Below are 16,729 nucleotides of genomic sequence, written 5' to 3'. Positions count from 1 at the left end.
ATTTTAGCTTGGAATAATTGTGGATGCTGGGAAGCTACGGCCGTCAGGAACCTAAATCATTACCTGTTCTGTCACCCTTGCAGCCAAATTGCTATGCTAAAGTGATCACGGTGGAGTCTCAAAAGAAGATTGTCATCTACTCGAAACAGCACATCAATGTGAATGAGGAAATTACCTATGACTACAAGTTTCCAATTGAGGATGTAAAAATCCCATGTCTCTGTGGCTCTGAGAACTGCAGGGGAACCCTGAACTGAACTCAAGGTTTCTCGTCACACTTGCACCTTCGGCCATGTCAAAACTGTGGTAACCAGGTGTGGTTGCACTTTGCCAAATAAAAGAGGAAAAACAAAACAAAAAAAACAGGAAAAAAAGAACAAAAAATTAAAAAGGAAAAAAAAAATTAAAAAAAGAGAGGAAAAAAGAGAAGAAAACCCCCAAGTTTCGCACTTCTGCCAGGATCATGAATGACAGCAAAAGCGCACACGCTTACGAGGACTGTTCATGTTTCAGGTGCTCTTTCCTTTTCAGATCCTACGCGCACACAAAAAGGTGATAACCATTTTGTGGCATGGTCTATCCAAACACTAGCTTCTCTGTTCAGTCCCTACAGTAATGCTCCAGAATGGAATAATGGTACCTTTTTCGGTTTTTTTAGTTGTTGTTCTAAACCTTCATCTTTTCATCAATGCTGCTACCTTTTTCTCATCAGTTCTGTTGGTTGAAAAAGACATTCAACGTTTAAATGTGAAACAGAGACTGAAAATGCCATATAGGGTTTGTTGGGAGCTTGATTGGCTAAAATTGCACAGATTTCTCAGAGTAAGCTGTAAATAAATGTAAGGTTGATGTTACAGAGCAAGCCAGAGGCTTGAGGGGGTGTGAATGGGGCTGCGTGTGTGTGTGATCGGGTGCGTGTATGTACGGAGACGTGTCTGCAACCAGACTCCAGGTGAGCTGTCCTGCCTTTTCGTTAGGGATGAGCCTGAACAAGTCCCCTTAAACCAGACACCCGGGGAAGAGCCAGGTCAGCTGCAGACCTCAACGCCTTGGGCTTGTCTCTAATTTTCATATGCCATGCTGGTATATTGGGGGATCAAAACCTCTGCACCTGTACATGAAAAAATACTTGGATACCACAATGGCTAGTAAGGAGTCGAGTCAGTTGTGTCGCTGTAGCATTGTGGTACGGTGTGTGGCCTTTGGGGATGCCTGTTTCTTGGAGACTGGTTTGTAGTGCATGCAAAAAAGGCTGAAGCTGAGATTAAGTGGACAATTCAGCCCAGGTTTGCACTGTAGGGATCTTACCCTGCTTGGAAGCATACACTATGGCCCACGTTTTTGACAGGATCTCCTTCCTGTAGATGGGAAACAGGCTGATGTGTGTCTTGTATTAATTTTCTCTCATTTTTGTCTGCATTTCCCTGCCCTTTCAGCTTGTACGTGGAGTATTTGGTCTGTCCTTGAATATGGGAAATGCCTCCTGTGATAGGCACGAGCTGCTCTCCTCCCTCTGTTACTCAGTAACTCGGCCTGGGGTGGTCCTGTCTCTCCAATGAGAACATAGTAAAAGTGTCCCTGGGAGCAATCCTCTCCTCCCCCATCTACAGCATGAAAATGAATGCTCCTTTAAATTTGGAAGGCATGTTTTGAAACGATTTTTTGATATGTTTTGTCCTTGTAGATGTGCTGAGGTGAAGGCTGCAGCTCTTTGAGAGGTTCCACTTTAAAGTGAGGCAAAGCACCAACGAAATACTTCTTTGGATGTGGTCTGGAAATGTTAAATGACCATTCAGGTATAGACAGGATCACTTTTTCAGCTTGCATTGAACTTCTCCTGCTTTAAAAGTAGTGATTAGTTATACTAAAACCTTTTTAATTGGCTTCTAAGGGGAAGTTGCAATGTCATTATGAAATGGGAAGATGATCTGTTTAACAAAACATCCTCTCCCCACAGAACAAATTGCACAGCTGTGTTCTTGTAGCCTTTCAAAATCAGGGATAATTGCTCTGTCACCACAGCTCCACCATCAGAGGTTACCACCTTGCAAAAGAGTTTCCTGGGAGGTTTTCCAGCTGTTACGTGGAGCTGCCAGGCCCACACTGCACTTCTTCAGACAAAAAGCCTGAAAGAATAGGAACACGCAGACTGCTGTGAGCTGCCTTAATACTGCCTGTATTTCTGTCTGAGGTGAGGAGATTGTTGTTGAAATTGGACAGCCCATAGTCTCATCTCTTGGGTTTGGTTTGGTTTGTTGTTTTCCCCCCGGCCCCAACTTTATAAACCTCCCCAGCAGTTGGGTAACAGTGACCCAGAACCTGAAATGATGAGAAGCACAACTAGTTTCTGTCACTGAACATTGGTTGTAACTGCAGCAATGGCAGGAGCATTTAGGAGCTAAACCTGCTGCTCAATTTTGTTGTATTCTTTGGTTAAGTCAGGTTCATCTTGTGTTGATGCTCCAGCTGGCAGCTCTGCAGCTTGGCCTTTTAATTTCAAAGCTTTGGAAATGCACAGAAGTTTCCTGTTTCTCAGAACTGAAGCCCCTGAGTGTGGCAGTTCTGCCGATGTCCCTGGCCTTCCTCCTCTCTGGTCCATCAGACCAGTGTATTAATGGTGGTTTTGTGAGGGCAAAGACACCCTAAATGGCTCAGCCCCTATGTACCCATTGACAGTGTTGCATTCCCAGCATATCAGTGTGCTCTGGATGGGATTAGCCCCTGTGGTTTGCCTTAATCTTTGTTGCAGAGAGGTGGGAAGGAGGCAGGTCAGGGTCTTCTGAAACAAGACCTGCAGGTTGGGGTTCTTCACTGCATTTTGAGGAGCACCAAAGGGATTTGGGTACCTAAGTCACTTGGGTACTTCTAAAACTGCCTGTAACCCATCTGGTTTTAGGATCCCAGACAAACAACATGAGTTTTTGGAAGAGCTGAGCTCCCAGTAGTTTCCCAGTAGGAAACAGAGCAGTTGGACTTCTGAAAAACCACGTTGGTCTGGTCTCAAAGCCAAACCTGAGGCTTTTCTCCCCCATAAATCTTGGCCTGCAGAGTCCTACCTGTGCAGCTCTTGTCTCAGACTCCAAAACTGCCCCATTCCCAAACCAAATTATCTTACAGTGAGGATTCTGTGTGTGGTTTAGTGATTTCCATGAGCTGCTGCAGTTGCCTGTGGCTGCCCTGTCCCAGCACATTGGTGAGGTCTCATCAGGACAGGGGAGCCCTGCAGCCACGGACGTGGTTTTGGAAGGCAGCCCCATAGAGATACCTCTCTAATCCCTCCTGGGCCCTTTGGCTTGTACTTAGAAAGGGCTGAGATGAGGGAAAGGCAGTAGGTGTGTGATTCACACCCCAGCCTGGATCAGACCCAGCATTTGCCTCCGTAGTCAGCACAGGCACCCCATGGAAATAGTGGCAAGGACTAAAAAGAAACCTCACCAGCATGTGCTGCTTTACAGAGAGATTTACTGAAGTTGTTTTGGATGTTGGAAAGCCTGTCCCCAGTTTATTTTCACCTAAATTGAAACCTAAGGCCAAAAAGAGAGACCCTGTGCTCCTTGCAGAATTCTATCTCCCCAGGTGAAATGACCCAAGAGAACAGGGCAGAAGCTTTGGAATTAGAACTTAAACCTTTAGTTTCCCAGCGTGAAGCTGGCTGGGGTTCAGGGTGCAGATGCCTCCACGGTTGGAGTTCCTAGGAAGTGAGCTCTGTGCTTGCAGGTCCCGCCTGCTGCTGCCCAGCACCTTCATTTATCCATTTGGTTCTCCCCCATTTGCAGTTCCAGGTTGGTCCCAATGAGTGGTCTGTGACTGTTGGGGGGTCCGGCAGGGGAAGGGGCTCATCTTGCAGATATTTATATTGTATAGAGCAGCTTATTTCTACAAGGGAAAACAAAACCATTTTTAAACTCCAGCAAACAGTACTTTCAGTTCCGGTTTTTGTGACCTTTTTCAGGGATCATTTCAGTGCATTTCTGTATAAAATAAAAATTTAAGGAAAAAAGGATTTTGAAGTATCAAAAAGAAAAAAAAACCCGCATCTTCTGTACATAGGCAAAGTCAAGAATCTTCTCTTCAGACACTGTTTCTTGTAGAAACATGTTGAAAATTTTTTTGCTGATTTCTTTGTACTTCAAGAGCATGTAAATAATTTATTAAAAGTGACTATTGTAATTTGGAGTTCTTTTTAAACAGATCCCAGCTCTAAATCATGTCGAGGAGACGGGGAGGAAGAAGGACTTCAGTATAGCAAAGGAGCTGGTGGCATTTACAGCTTGTGTCAAGCTTTGTATAATGTAAATTCTGTATAAATACGGGGTTTTTTTTGTCAAATAAATAGATGGAATTAGAAGCATTAAGAAACTGAAGACAAAAAAATTGCCAAGTCAAGGCTTCTTCTTTCCCCTCCCCTCCGTCTGAAACCTAATGTGCAAAATCTATTTATTTCAAGCGAGGAAATGTGTACAGTCTAATAGACAACCTAAAGCATATTTAAGCGAGTTTGCAACTGGATTGTTTTTCAAGTTAATATTTGTGTTTTGTTTTCATGAGTTTCCTCCTTAATTGCCCCTGTAGTACTTGTCCAAGCGAAACGAAACACAGCGGAACGGGCACTCTAAACCCAGTGGGCAGTTGTCAAAGCAAAGTGGAAAGAACAACCCCCGCTCCCAAGCGTTGCAGTTTTCCGGTTGGTTCAATTCCCAGTGTGAAAATAAGGGGCCTCCTTTAAAAGGAGGTAAGTCAAATGGTTTGCAATAAATGAAAATCAAATCCTTTTTGTTCTTTTTAAGTTCCTTTAAAAACAAAAAAAGAAAAGAAACCCCAACTCTGCTTTGAAGATTTAGGATTTCTGCTTTTTCTTTCGTTAAGCCAGTTTATAAATTTAGGAATGTTTTGTGCATATAGAATCTGTCACCAGTATGTATCTTGTTTTGAAGAAAGTGTTTTTGTTGTGGATGTGTCATGCTGTATATATTTGTTCATATTTTTGTGAATTGAATACTATGTACCATTGTATTATAGTAACTTTTATAAAGGAAACCATAAATATACTGACTTTTCTTACAGAAAAATGATGTTGTGCTTAATGTACAGCCAGGGCGGCTCTTTGCTCTCAGACCCATGCTGCAACCGGGTGAGCTCAAGGAACCAGATCCAGAAAGAGAGCAGTCCAAAGAGCTGAGTATCAGCAAAGTTAACTGAAGGTATCAATTCTGATGAGCAGGAAATGACAGGTTACTTTGAGCAACATTCTATTGCATAAAGGAAATACGTGAGTGATTTAAGTTTATAAACTTAAAATTGTCTTAGTATTAAACATTCTTACAACCTTTAAGAGCTGAAGCCCCTGCCACAGTGCTGGGTGTCCCTGTCCCATCCGCCCTCAGTGGTGCAGCCCAGGCCCGTGAGGGGTCTCTGCTCCTGCAGCCTCTGTCCTGGATTTCTCTGAGTTCGCCTTTTCTTAATCACTGTTTTAACTTTATGGAGGAGAAAGCTCTTAACCTACCAAGCGGGTGTTGGTGTAGCTGGTTTGGGTGAGGCTGTTGGGGCCAGAGGCCCTTTGGTTTCTTTGTCTATTCACACCTGAAGTGAATCCTGTTACCTGTGGTTCCCCCTCCTGCAAACCACTGGGGTCTGATGTGGATGAAAGCCCAGCCTGGAGCTGCTGTGTGACCCCCTCCCTCACTGGGGGTTGCTGCTGTGAACATGGCAGTGGCCAAAGTGGCTTCTCTGAGCTTTAGAAAAGACACCCAGAGCAGAGGTGAATGGTGCGGCTGATGGAGGAGGGACTGAAAGAGATAGGAGAGAACTTGGGCTGTAGGTGACTTCCCAGCTTAGTTCTTGGTTTCTGTCACTGGCCACTGTGCTGGAAGGGATGTGGATACAGGACAACCTGTGTGGGGCAGGAGGCAGCAGGGCTCAGCCTGGAGGGTGGCTGGATGCAGCTGGTCTAAGGAGCCTGTTCTGAGCCAAGGACTTGGCAGGGCCTTTGGCTACTCAGGGTTTGAGCGGCTTCGATGCTGGGTAACGGGAGCAGTGAGGCTGTGGAGGGAGATGTGCAGCAGTAGGAGACCCTGAGATGTTCTTCAGCAGTTGTGGGCTGAGGTCTGTGGGGTCCTCAGGGAGCACTTGACCTGCAGCCACATGAACATGGGGTAGAGGCTCCAGCCTGACACATATGAGGTATGAGGACCTCAAGCTGTGACAGAAAAGGGTTTAATTGTGTGACTGGGGAAAGTCCCCTTTCAAAGGACAGTGACAACACCAGAGCGATGCGCAGAGGGAGCTTTGCACGTGCAACCAGGATGTGAGCCAAGGAATCCGTGCGGATGCCAGCAATTCCTTCTTGGAACACAGGAGAAAACCCAACCCTTCATTAACGCAGGAATTTATAGGTATTAGAGCAAGTCTGTTTCCTTGTGAAGGCTGAAATATGTAAATCAGATAAAGTCTCGTTCCAGAACGTTGTAGCTATCCTTAACCCATGTGTTTAATCTCAGCTAATTCAAGATCGAGTCTAAAAGCAATTAAAACCTCACAAAATGAGATGCACAGAGGCCAAGGCCTCTGAGCTTTCCTCTCCCAGCTTCCCACGGTCCTAAACCTAACAGAAAACCTTGGCTACACTAAATTTAAACACTCCCAGTTTCTCTCTTCCTCCATAGCTGCAGGTCTTCAGCTGGGCTGGGGTAGGTGTTGAGTCCTTCTGCATTTCCAACTTGGCAGCAGCTTCCCTGGGTTTATGGCACTTGGGTCTGGGTATTTACCAAAACAGGGGCTGTTCCCCAGTTCATTTGTTACTCGGCTCATGAGAGGTGAGGCTGTTTTCTGCCACCTCTTAGATGTGCCTGGTCTCCCCATTGGGCTCCAGCACAGTCAGGTTTCCTCTTGCATCTTGATCCATTTCAATGGCTTCAAACAGGGACTTGAAGTTCCCAGCACCAAAGCCCTGTGGAGATGACAACAACATGAGAGACCATGGGGATGGGCAGCAGGTCCTTATCTCCAGTGTGGCCAGCAAAGAGCAGCACCAAGAGCTGCCTGGGTGATGGTATGTGATGGCCCTGAGGCCTTAAAGCCAAGATCCTCGTGAAACCCTCACCGACCTGGTGGTTGTGCCGCTGGATGACCTCCAGGAAGACCGTGGGTCTGTCTTGAACCGGTTTGGTGAAGATCTGGAGCAAGTAGCCTTTCTCATCAAAATCCACCAGGATCTTCAGTTCCTGGAGGAAAGAAACAGGAGCAAGGGGATCCCTTTGTGTCACCCTCATCCCTGCAAAACACTCCATGGAGCTGGCCTAGCCCCAGGCAAACCTTTTCCCTGTCAGGCCGGTTTCACTCACAGCCAGCTTGTCGATGTTCTCCTTCACTTTGATTTTGGCAGTTTTCAGCCTCTCCCGCAGCATCTGGTAGTAGCTGGATGGGACATCCATGAACTGCACACCCCGTTGCTTCATGTTGGTGATCTGCAAGGCAGGGGAGACCCTGGGGTTGGTCAGGCATGGGGCTGGGTTGTGGCAGAGGTTTGTGTCAAGAGCATTGCCTGGGATGGGCAGTGTCAGGAGGCAGTGACACTTTCCCATGGCTTTGGCCAACCTTGTGTGGGGACCTGTCCTACCATCTCACTTTGGGCACCAGGAACAGGAGGACCCAAGGTGCCCTCTCCAGGCAACGCAGAGAGTTTGCCACTGTGCAAGGATGCTTCACCCCACCCTGACCCACCAGAACCTCTGGAGGCCCTTTGGTCTGGAGAGAAGCCCAAAACCAAGCGCTCAGCAGCAGCTGGGCTCAATCCAGAGCAGCATCTGCCGCAGGCAGAGGTGGGTGATGTGCTGTGCTGGCTCAGCCCAGCAGCCCTGTGACAAGGTCTGTGCCCAGCAGGACGGGACAGGGGCTGCACTCACTGCTGAGATGATGTCGGAGGTGTTCAGCGCGATGTGCTGCACTCCAGCCCCTCCGTAGTAGTCGATGTATTCCTACAGGGAGAAAGTGTCACCATTTAGTGACAGCACATCTACAGCGTGCAAAAGGCTGAGTGTGGGCTGAAGTCATGAAAGCAAAAGCAGCTCAGGACACCATGAAACGAAGACACTATTGGTGAGATCAGGGGTAAAACAGCTCTGTCCTGGTGGTTCTCCCAGGGACCTGAGCAGAGCCAGGGCTGCTTTCCAGTCTGCACCAGCTCCAAATCACTGATCCCTTGGTCCCTTTGCCTTCATCAAAGCCCCACTCCAGGCAGTAGCCGCCTTGATGGATCAACCACCACCATCCACTCACCTGAATCTGGGATTTCTTCTTGCCAAACGCTGGCTCATTGATGGGCATCTTAATGGTCTCTTCGTAGTTGGTGACCACGATGGAGCGCAGGGCGCTGAACTCTGTGTGCAGCTGCTTGTCATCCACTGACCAGAAGCGGTGGAAGAGCAGGTTCTCCTGGTACCTGTCCAGGCCACAAAGGGAGTGATCAAGTCCCTCTCTCCATCCTCTCACTAATTGAGCTCTGGCTTAATTAGCCTCAGCCCCTGCCATCAGAAACATGAGCCCAGCAGAGTGGTGCTGCTGCTCCACCCCACTCTTACCAGTCTGCCACTGGGACCATCTGGAGGTCGGGCTGGTTCCCCACAACGTGGTCAATGAAGTTGAGCTTGGCACTTGGTCTGCAAGGGGAAGCCAGGGGTGACCCTCAGCTGGGCTTGGGCGCACAGCACAGTGGGGTCCCATCCAGCTCCTTGGTGGCACATCCCATGGGCACAGTGACAACGAGCAGGGCAGAACTCACAGCTTTGGCAGCAGGGGGTCCCTGAAGAGGGGTGGGTGGTACCCGGGCAGGAAGAGGCCTTTGTAGCTGAGCTTTTCTATCAGGGTATGAGTGGTGTCACCGTACTGCAAGAGGGGAGAAACAGTTCTGTTGTGGCCTTCTGGGGACCTCCCGGGTCCAGGCCGCTCCCCAGACCCTGCTCTGGCGCGGGCTGAGCTCCACAGCTCCCTGCTCTCACCGTCTGGATCACCGCGAACTTCACCTTCCCGAATTTGTCCTCCTCCACCCAGGGCTCCTTCAGCACCGCGGCACCGCGCTCCTTGGCTTTCTGTGCAGGAGGAGACAGGTCCCCTGTGCCGCAGCTCTAGTGGGCTGGGGGGGCACGTCCCCAGGCCCTTGCCCACCTCTCCTCACTGTTTCAGGGTGCGGGATGGAGCTGCGGGGCTGCCTTACCTGCACAATGAAGTCGCAGTCCTCCACCTCGAAGGCGATGTCCTTCACTCCATCACCGTGCTTCACCAGGTGCTCACCCATCTCTGCCCGGAGCAAGAGCAGTCACAGCCATGAGCAGAGCTGCTTTGCTCCACCATGGTCATTTCCCCCTGCCACAAAACACTTACCCTCATTCCCTGGATTGAGAGCAGATGAGAGAACAAACACTATCTGGCAAGGAAGAGAGAGGTGAGCGATGGAGACTTTGCAGCGTGGCTGCAGCCCCAGCCTTGGTTTTGGTGCAGGGTTTATGGCGCAGATGGGTTTTGGCCGCAGCACTCACGTGCCCAGCAGCAGCTCATCCCCTGACTTCCACCCTGGCAGTGGCATCAGCCCCTTACCTTGTCCTGCTTGATGACGTGTGACACCACCTCCCTGCTGCCTGTCTCCAGCCCCCGGTACGCCAGCTCCTCGAACCCCAGCTTGTTGCAGTAATAGGATGCAGCCTGCGGGCAGGTGAGAGCCCCCCCGGGTGAAGCCACATCAGTGCTGGTGACCCCCCCATTTCCACGGGGCTCCCCCAAACCAGAGCATCACCAACAGCCCATGGGGAACAGCCACTGTGATGTGTGCATGGCCACTGGCAGGTAGGGATCTGTCACCAAGGGCAAAATGTTCCTGCCTGTGTCCTGTTCACCTGTGAGGCTGGGTGAAAAGCAGCTCAGGTTTGGAGCAGAAGGGTTTTAAACTCAACGACGGCTTTTGGCAGCGAGTGACCCAGAGCTGCTGCCATGAGGCCTCATTGCTCTGCAGCCCGGTGGCCGTGGCCCTGCACACACCCCCGGCAGCGCCCCTCGCCTTGCGCAAGGGCACTCAAGGCCGCTGCCCGAGGCTGTGCCGTGGGACAGGGACAGCTCCGGGATGGAACGCCCCCCCCCAGCAGCCAATAACCGGTGTCTGCCCCATGCCCAGCCGCACGCAGCCTCTCACCTGCTTGGCATTGCCGACCCAGAAGGTGATGGAGTGGAAATGGATGAAGCGGCCTTGCAGGGGCTAAAGGAAAAGGGAAAGCAGGGCTGAGAGATGTCACCGCAGCGCTGCTCATGTGTGGGCCAGGGAGAAGCAGCGGCTGTGACTGCAAATGCATCTCCTGTGAATACACCTGAATCATAGAGCCCCAGCCTGGTTTGTGTTGGAAGGGACCTTAAAGCTCCTCCAGCTCCAACCCCTGCCCTGGGCAGGGACCCCTTCCACTAGAGCAGCTTGCTCCAAGCCCCTGTGTCCAACCTGGCCTTGAACACTGCCAGGGATGGGGCAGCCACAGCTCCTCTGGGCACCCTGTGCCAGCACCTCAGCACCCTCACAGCAAACCGTGTGAATCCCCATCTCCTGCCCTGAAGCAGCAGCTTCCAAAGTGCCTCATAGCCAGTCCCGCAGGACACTGCTCTGCGGGTCGATGCTGCAAAGCCCCAGCTCTGATGCCGCAACCACCCCAGTGCTTCCCATGAGCCGCCAGCCCGGCTGTTAAACATTAATTACCCTCAAACCACCTTTACACAACCCCAGCACTGGGACAGCTTCCCCTGAGCTCTGCTCCCCATCACTGACTGAGCCACTGCGGGATGCAGCCGTGGGATGGAAAGTGTTTGGTAGGGGGAAAAGGTGGTGAACGGAAGTAAATGTTGTAAGCAATGAAGGTCCTGCTTAGGCTCTGGGGCTGGCCCCATCACCTCCCATTTGTCACTTGCCTCCCAAACCAGAGAGAAAAAGGAAATTAAAAGGTTCCAATTATTAACATTGGTTTACGATGAGGAGCTGCGTCCTGTGCAGTGCAGCCAGAGAGGTTTTAGTTCTGATTGTACCAGATAATCAAGGAGTCAGGAATGGGTATTATTTGCATTAACACAGCTGATGTTTCTCAGCAGGCAGCAGGGCAGGACCATGGACACGAAATGGCTCTTACCTTTTCTCCCTTGTCTGTGTAAGATGTCTGAAAGAGAAGCAGAAAGAGAGATGTTAGCGGTTCCAGGGGGTACCTCAGCACCCACGGAGCTCGGATCCAAAGGTCAGTGTGTGAGGCACAGCTCTTCTACATGAAGAACAGCCACTAAACCATCCGGATTCAAGCAGGATTAACCCCAGGAAAGCTCCTGGATGTCCTGTGCCATTAAACCCCAAACATTTAAGTTGATTCCCATCTGCTGCCTCTCACCATTTTTGTGCCCTGGTGATGTGACAGCGGCAGAGAGAGTGCGAGTACAGGAGGACATTTAATACAGCGGTGGGACGGGGAAGCTCCTCCTCGGCTCCACCTTCTCCCACCCCCAACCGAAGCCTTTGTGACTTGGGGGTGTGTGTTTGGTTTGCGCTGGGATCCACCAGCATCATCCCATGAGTGGCTTCCATGTGTCACTGGGTCCTTTGCAGCCCTGGCTGTGGCTCAGCAGGGTGGAATGCGGATGGTGAGCGTGCATGGACATGGACATTTCCAACTGGGACCTTTAAGCTCATCCAGTCCAACCGTTCCCAGCACTGCCAAGGCCACCACTGACCCATGGCACTGAGGCCTCGTCTCCATGTTGTGTGAACCCTTGCAGGGACGGTGACTGCAGCCCTGCCCTGGGCAGCCTGTTCCAATGCCTGAGCACGCTCTGGGGCAGGAATTGCTCCTCAGCTCCATCTAAACCTGCCCTGGTGCAGCTTGAGGCCGGTTCCTCTTGTCCCATCCCTTGTTCCTTGGGAGCAGTGCCCAGCCCCTCCTGGCTCCGTCCTCCTCTCAGGCACTTGTAGGGAGCCATCAGGTCCCCCCTGAGCCTTCTCTGCTCCAGGCTGCACCCCCAGGTCCCTCAGCCCTTCCCCATCACACTGTGCTCCAGGCCCTGCACCAGCTCTGGTGCCCTTCTCTGGCCCCGCTCCAGCCCCTCAATGTCTCTCTTGCAGTGAGGGGCCCAGAGCTGAACACAGGATTCGAGATGCAGCCTCACCAGTGCAGAGCACAGCCCCTGCCCTGGCCCTGCTGCCGCACTGGTGCTGATCCAGGCCAGGATGCTGGTGGCTTCCTGGCTGCCTGGGCACGAGCTGCTCATGCTGAGCTCCATCACTCAGCACCCCCAGCTCCTTTCCCATGAGCAGTTTCCAGCCGCTCTTCCCCACGCCTGGAGCGCTCCATGAGGTTGTTGTGGCCCAAGTGCAGGTCCCGGCACTTCCTTGTTGAACCTCATCCCAGCGGCCGCAGCCCACGGCTGCTCCACGACCCTGCCGCGCCACCACGTGCCGCTGCCAACGCTGCGTCACTGCCAACGCTGCGTCACACCACGCCCCCTACGCTCTGACCACGCCCCCTTGTGGGCGGAGCCGGCCCCGCCCCGCCGCCTGTGACGCGTTTTGCCCGCTGCCGGCACCCGTCGCGGCCGCTGCGGCCATGGAGCCTCCCGGCGGAAGCCGCCCGGTCACGGTCAGCGACGTGCAGGAGCTGGTGCGGCGCAAGGACGAGCTGGAGGCGCAGATCAAGGCCTGCTACGAGCTGCTGGAGAGCGTCAGTGCGGCGGGGCGCGGGCGGGGCGCGGGGCCGGGCGGCGGCACCGGCCCGCGGCCCCACGGACGCTTCTTCCCTCGCAGCAAAAGGGCGTGGGGATGAACGAGCCGCTGGTGGACGCAGAGGGGTTCCCCCGAGACGACATCGACCTGTACCAAGTGCGCACCGCCCGGCACAACATTGCCTGTGAGTGAGGGAGGGAGGGAGGGCGGGAGCGGCGGCAGCCCCGGCTCTGCTGCGGGGCCGCTCCGGGCTGGGCTGAGAGCTGGGGTGGTTCTGCAGCGGGAGAGAAGGCTCCTGAAGGGGAGACCTTAGAGCAGCTCCAGTGCCTAAAGGGGCTGCAGGAAACCTGGAGAGGGGCTTTGGACAAGGGCCTGTAGGGACAGGCCAAGGGGAATGGCTTTAACCTGCCAGAGGGGAGACTGAGATGAGCTCTTCGGCAGAAGCTCTTCCCTGTGAGGGTGCTGAGGCGCTGGCCCAGGGTGCCCAGAGAAGCTGTGGCTGCCCCATCCCTGGCAGTGTTCAAGGCCAGGTTGGACACAGGGGCTTGGAGCAAGCTGCTCCAGTGGAAGGGGTCCCTGGATGAGCTTTAAGGTTCCTTCAACCCAAATCATTCTGGGGTCTGTGATTTGTGAAGTTCAGTGAAGCGCTTTTGTGGTGTTTGTAGAATCAACTTGGGGTAAAGAATAGCTGGGGTGGGTTTGGGTGGTTTTCCATGTTTTAACTTCTACCAATAGACAAACATCTGCTGGGCTGTGTGAGCAGGGCTGGCACCAGAGCCCTCAGACCACACCAGCAGAGGTTATTGGTAGCCCCAGCTGAGGCCCGACATTCCCATGCCACCATCTCTGCACAGCTGTACGGAAGAACAGGCTCTGAGGAAGAGCCCTGAGTTGTAACTCGCTCTGCTCCTTGTGTGCCCTGGGGTGAGCGCAGGTCTGCAGAACGACCACAAGGCCCTCATGAAGCAGGTGGAGGAGGCTCTTCACCAGCTGCACGCCCGGGAGAAGGAGAAACACGCCCGGGACGAGGCGGAGGCGCTGGCCGAGGCGCTGAGCCAGAGCCGGAGCCTGCCACAGCCCTTCGCCAGGGTGAACGCCGTGACTCCGGGGTCTCCGGCCAGTGTATCGGTGAGCCTGGGGGTCTGACAGCTCTTCTGGGCACGGAGAGGAAGCCCAGCACACGGCTTTCACTGCCTCCTGTCATAGGTGGGAATAAGCTGGGGGTTGGTTAGGGGATAAGTGATCTCTTCCCAGCTGTATCCCTGCACCACGCACAGCTCATTCCAGGCCTCACCGACCGTTGCAGGCTTAGCATTTCCGGGGATGGACTCTTCATCAGGGACTGCAGTGACAGGACAAGGGGTAACGGGTTCAAACTGAAACAGGGGAAGTTTAGATTGGATCTAAGGAAGAAATTCTTTACTGAGAGGGTGGTGAGGCACTGGAATGGGTTGCCCAGGGAGGTTGTGAATGCTCCGTCCTTGGCAGTGTTCAAGGTCAGGTTGGACAGAGCCTTGGGTGCCATGGTTTAGTGTGAGGTGTCCCTGCCCATGGCAGGGGGGTTGGAACTGGATGATCTTAAGGTCCTTTCCAACCCTAACTATTCTATGATAAAACAGGACAGAGGAATGAGAACTTGCTTCTTTCCAAGGACACGGAGAGTTGCCTGAATGGGGAGAAGAGTAGCGTCATAGCACGTCTCTTTCCATGTGGCTGGGTGAAGGGTGATGCTCCTGTCTTTGAAGAAGGCAGGTGCTCATCTCTCTTCTGTCTCTGTCCAGGGACTCCAGGTGGATGATGAGATTGTGGAGTTTGGCTCTGTCAACGTGAACAACTTCCAGAACCTGCAGAACATCGCCACAGTGGTGCAGCACAGCGAAGGGGTGAGCTCCTTTCTGCTCTGCCTGCGCTCTCTTGCCTGTCTCCGTTAGCCACAGCTTTTTCTATTCACTTAGACCTGCATCATCATCGATTTCATGTCAGAAACAGTGTCACGTTCAGTGGGTGCTGGTTTAGCCTTGTTCTCACAGCACTGAGCAAATCCCTGCTGCTTAGAAGAGAGCTAAGAGCTGCTCTTTGCTGCAAGCATCTTATTGCCTGTTCTCCCCTGGGGGCTCCCTGCAGCAGCAAGCTGTGTTGCTCTGCCACCCTCATGGGCTCACCAAAGATGCTGCCACAGCCATCAAGTGCTTTAAAGTGGAAGTGAAAGATCTGGAGATGCCTGTACACAAAATGCTTTCTTCTTTCAGATCGAGCTGCAGGAATGGGAGTGGGTGCTGCTAAAGGACATCTCCCCTGGGCCTAAACCCTTCTGGTGCTCTGCAGAAGAAGGAAGAAGAGCATTGCCTTGGTGCTGGGAAGTTATGATTTATCTCATTATCTTCTGCGTTTCAGAGCCCCCTGAGCGTGACTGTGATCCGTGGCGGCAGAAAAGTGCACATGGGGCTGATCCCGAAGCGCTGGGCTGGGAAGGGTCTCCTGGGGTAAGCTGCTTCTTTCACTTAGAACAGGTGAAGCCTCCACGCAGCTGTGGTGGCTCTGGTTCATCCCATGTCAGATCCTCTGTGCCTGTTTGAGAGCCGAGCTTTCAATGTTTCCTTCTACCCTCTTCTCTTTCAGCTGCAATATCATTCCCTTGCAGAGATAACCATTGCCTGGAAAACAATAAAGCCGAAGCTTGTGCCTGCTTTCTGGACTCTGATCTGGTTTGAGAACTCTGTGGTTTTGGTGACAGAACTGATCTGGAGGCTGGGAGCTCTGGGTGCCAGGCTCCAGAGTCTGGAGAGGTTCTGATGGAGCAGGGCCTGCTGCAATTCAGGATGGCACTGGCTCATCGGGAATAACCTGCAGCACTGCAGGACTTCTCCTCTCTTACACCTTGTATTAGAGTGGAGTGAGGTTAGAGAGAGACCCAAACCTCACCTGATAAAGGCTCTAAAGAGCACAAGATGCTCTTGATGATACCGGACCATTCCTTTTTACCTCACTGATACAATTCCTCACTGAACATCTTGTAATACATGTTAAAGAGTCCCGGAGCACTTTGTGGTGTCTTTAATAGTAGGTGATAGTCAAGAAGTGCGCAGATTTGACTTTCTCTCCCCAATGCTAGCACAACTTTTGAAGTCACCGAACATCATGGCAGAATGTGTGGAATGCCTCATTATGTTAAGTTAATGAGATAAGCAAGAGGGGGTATAATTCTGCTTTGGTTCACTTTTAGCAGCTCACAAAGTCATGGTAAAAGTACCTCTAATCCAGCTTCGCTTTACTTTGAATTGTTCTTTTCTATCTTTCTATTTGCAGTGGTTGGTTTTGGGGTGCTTAAGCTCTTTGAGGGGATTTTGGGGGTGATTGGGTTTAAGCTTGTTTCCAGTTGAGCTTCGAAATACTCTCCCAAAGCAATAAAACTGAGTACCTTCTCTCCACTCCTGTGTCATTCTTTTGGGTAATATAAGCTGTTATTTTGGACAATAACTGGGGGCAGTTTAGGTGGCTTAAACCCAGACATGCGCAGACACAAAGTCCTGCCCCCCTCACCTTCCTTCCGGAGCTGAAGCCCAGGGAAGTCTTTAATTAGCACTTCATAAGCAGGTTGTGGGCACTTAATGAGCAGTTTTGTTCTAATTGATATTAACCAGACCTGAACAGGCTCCGAAAGGAGAGCCCCAGACCCTGCAATCGCTTGCCCATGGCTCTATGTTAAATCGGGCAGGTTTGCTCTGGATACTTCAAGTGCTTGTGTTTCAGTGCCCAGTCCCACAGAGCAGATTCAATGGGCAAGCTTCAAAGCACAGCTCCTTGCTCAGGGATCCCCACGGGCTTCCTGGTGCTACAGGGGAAGTGTTCCTGCAGCAGCCCATGGCGATGGTCCTTGGGTGGGATTGTGCCTGGGCAATCCCCATCAAACCCCATCTCACTCTGATCTTTCAAGTAATGTTCACAGGGTGAAACGTGGTGGGGTCTGCTCCATCTCTTGGAGGACGACAGAACGGGGCGTGTTTT

The 16,729-nt window shown here is 52.0% G+C and overlaps 3 protein-coding genes across 8 annotated transcripts in view; 2 read left to right on the top strand and 1 right to left on the bottom strand.

The window, feature by feature from the left end:
- SETD1B (SET domain containing 1B, histone lysine methyltransferase) overlaps positions 1 to 5,054 on the top strand; it is a 52,396-nt gene extending 47,342 nt beyond the window's left edge. The window contains exons 18-20 of one of the 5 annotated variants that reach the window (XR_013957946.1): positions 84 to 513; positions 1,685 to 1,796; positions 1,958 to 5,054. Coding sequence is in view for 1 of the 5 variants with exons in the window: in XM_080628884.1 (XP_080485010.1) it covers positions 84 to 257 (174 nt within the window). In the remaining 4 variants the exon portion in view is untranslated. Of the gene's footprint in view, positions 1 to 83 lie in introns of all 5 variants that reach the window. The other 4 variants (XR_013957947.1, XR_013957948.1, XR_013957949.1 and 1 more) reach the window with 4 other exon arrangements.
- On the bottom strand, positions 3,756 to 9,754 carry HPD (4-hydroxyphenylpyruvate dioxygenase). 2 transcript variants are annotated; one of them, XM_080628886.1, is made up of 12 exons: positions 9,589 to 9,754; positions 9,376 to 9,418; positions 9,209 to 9,291; positions 8,994 to 9,083; positions 8,777 to 8,880; positions 8,577 to 8,654; positions 8,275 to 8,437; positions 7,902 to 7,973; positions 7,341 to 7,463; positions 7,104 to 7,220; positions 5,327 to 6,946; positions 3,756 to 3,876 (listed from the first exon to the last, which is right to left on the bottom strand). In XM_080628886.1, exons 3-11 carry the CDS (start codon positions 9,287 to 9,289, stop codon positions 6,836 to 6,838), a joined length of 939 nt encoding a protein of 312 aa, XP_080485012.1. In that variant the 5' UTR covers positions 9,290 to 9,291; positions 9,376 to 9,418; positions 9,589 to 9,754; the 3' UTR covers positions 3,756 to 3,876; positions 5,327 to 6,835. The 2 variants fall into 2 exon arrangements, with proteins under 2 accessions (XP_080485012.1, XP_080485011.1); XM_080628885.1 differs by having other exon boundaries at positions 9,376 to 9,414; positions 9,589 to 9,632.
- A 2,729-nt stretch (positions 9,755 to 12,483) lies between these two features.
- PSMD9 (proteasome 26S subunit, non-ATPase 9) lies at positions 12,484 to 16,152 on the top strand. The gene is made up of 6 exons (XM_080628889.1): positions 12,484 to 12,722; positions 12,806 to 12,908; positions 13,659 to 13,852; positions 14,506 to 14,607; positions 15,119 to 15,207; positions 15,344 to 16,152. The coding sequence occupies exons 1-6, from the start codon at positions 12,609 to 12,611 to the stop codon at positions 15,369 to 15,371; spliced, it is 630 nt and encodes a 209-aa protein (XP_080485015.1). The 5' UTR covers positions 12,484 to 12,608; the 3' UTR covers positions 15,372 to 16,152.
- The last annotated feature ends 577 nt before the right edge of the window (positions 16,153 to 16,729 follow it).

This window comes from Psittacula echo, assembly GCF_963264785.1.
Source record: "Psittacula echo genome assembly, chromosome: 13".
Lineage (NCBI taxonomy): Eukaryota > Metazoa > Chordata > Aves > Psittaciformes > Psittacidae > Psittacula > Psittacula echo.
The sequence above is the reverse complement of the archived record's forward strand: the minus strand, read 5'-3'. Positions and strand labels throughout refer to the sequence as shown.

Coding starts and splice junctions, on each gene's coding strand:
- HPD (XM_080628886.1), bottom strand. CDS start 9,289: ATGGGTGAGCACCTGGTGAAGCACGGTGATGGAGTGAAGGACATCGCC. Junction 8,881..8,993: donor AGTTCGCGGTGATCCAGACG/GTGAGAGCAGGG, acceptor CCCCTCTTGCAG/TACGGTGACACCACTCATAC. Junction 7,464..7,901: donor CCTCCGACATCATCTCAGCA/GTGAGTGCAGCC, acceptor CCTGCCTTGCAG/ATCACCAACATGAAGCAACG.
- PSMD9 (XM_080628889.1), top strand. CDS start 12,609: ATGGAGCCTCCCGGCGGAAGCCGCCCGGTCACGGTCAGCGACGTGCAG. Junction 12,723..12,805: donor GCTACGAGCTGCTGGAGAGC/GTCAGTGCGGCG, acceptor CTTCCCTCGCAG/CAAAAGGGCGTGGGGATGAA. Junction 14,608..15,118: donor TGGTGCAGCACAGCGAAGGG/GTGAGCTCCTTT, acceptor TCTGCGTTTCAG/AGCCCCCTGAGCGTGACTGT.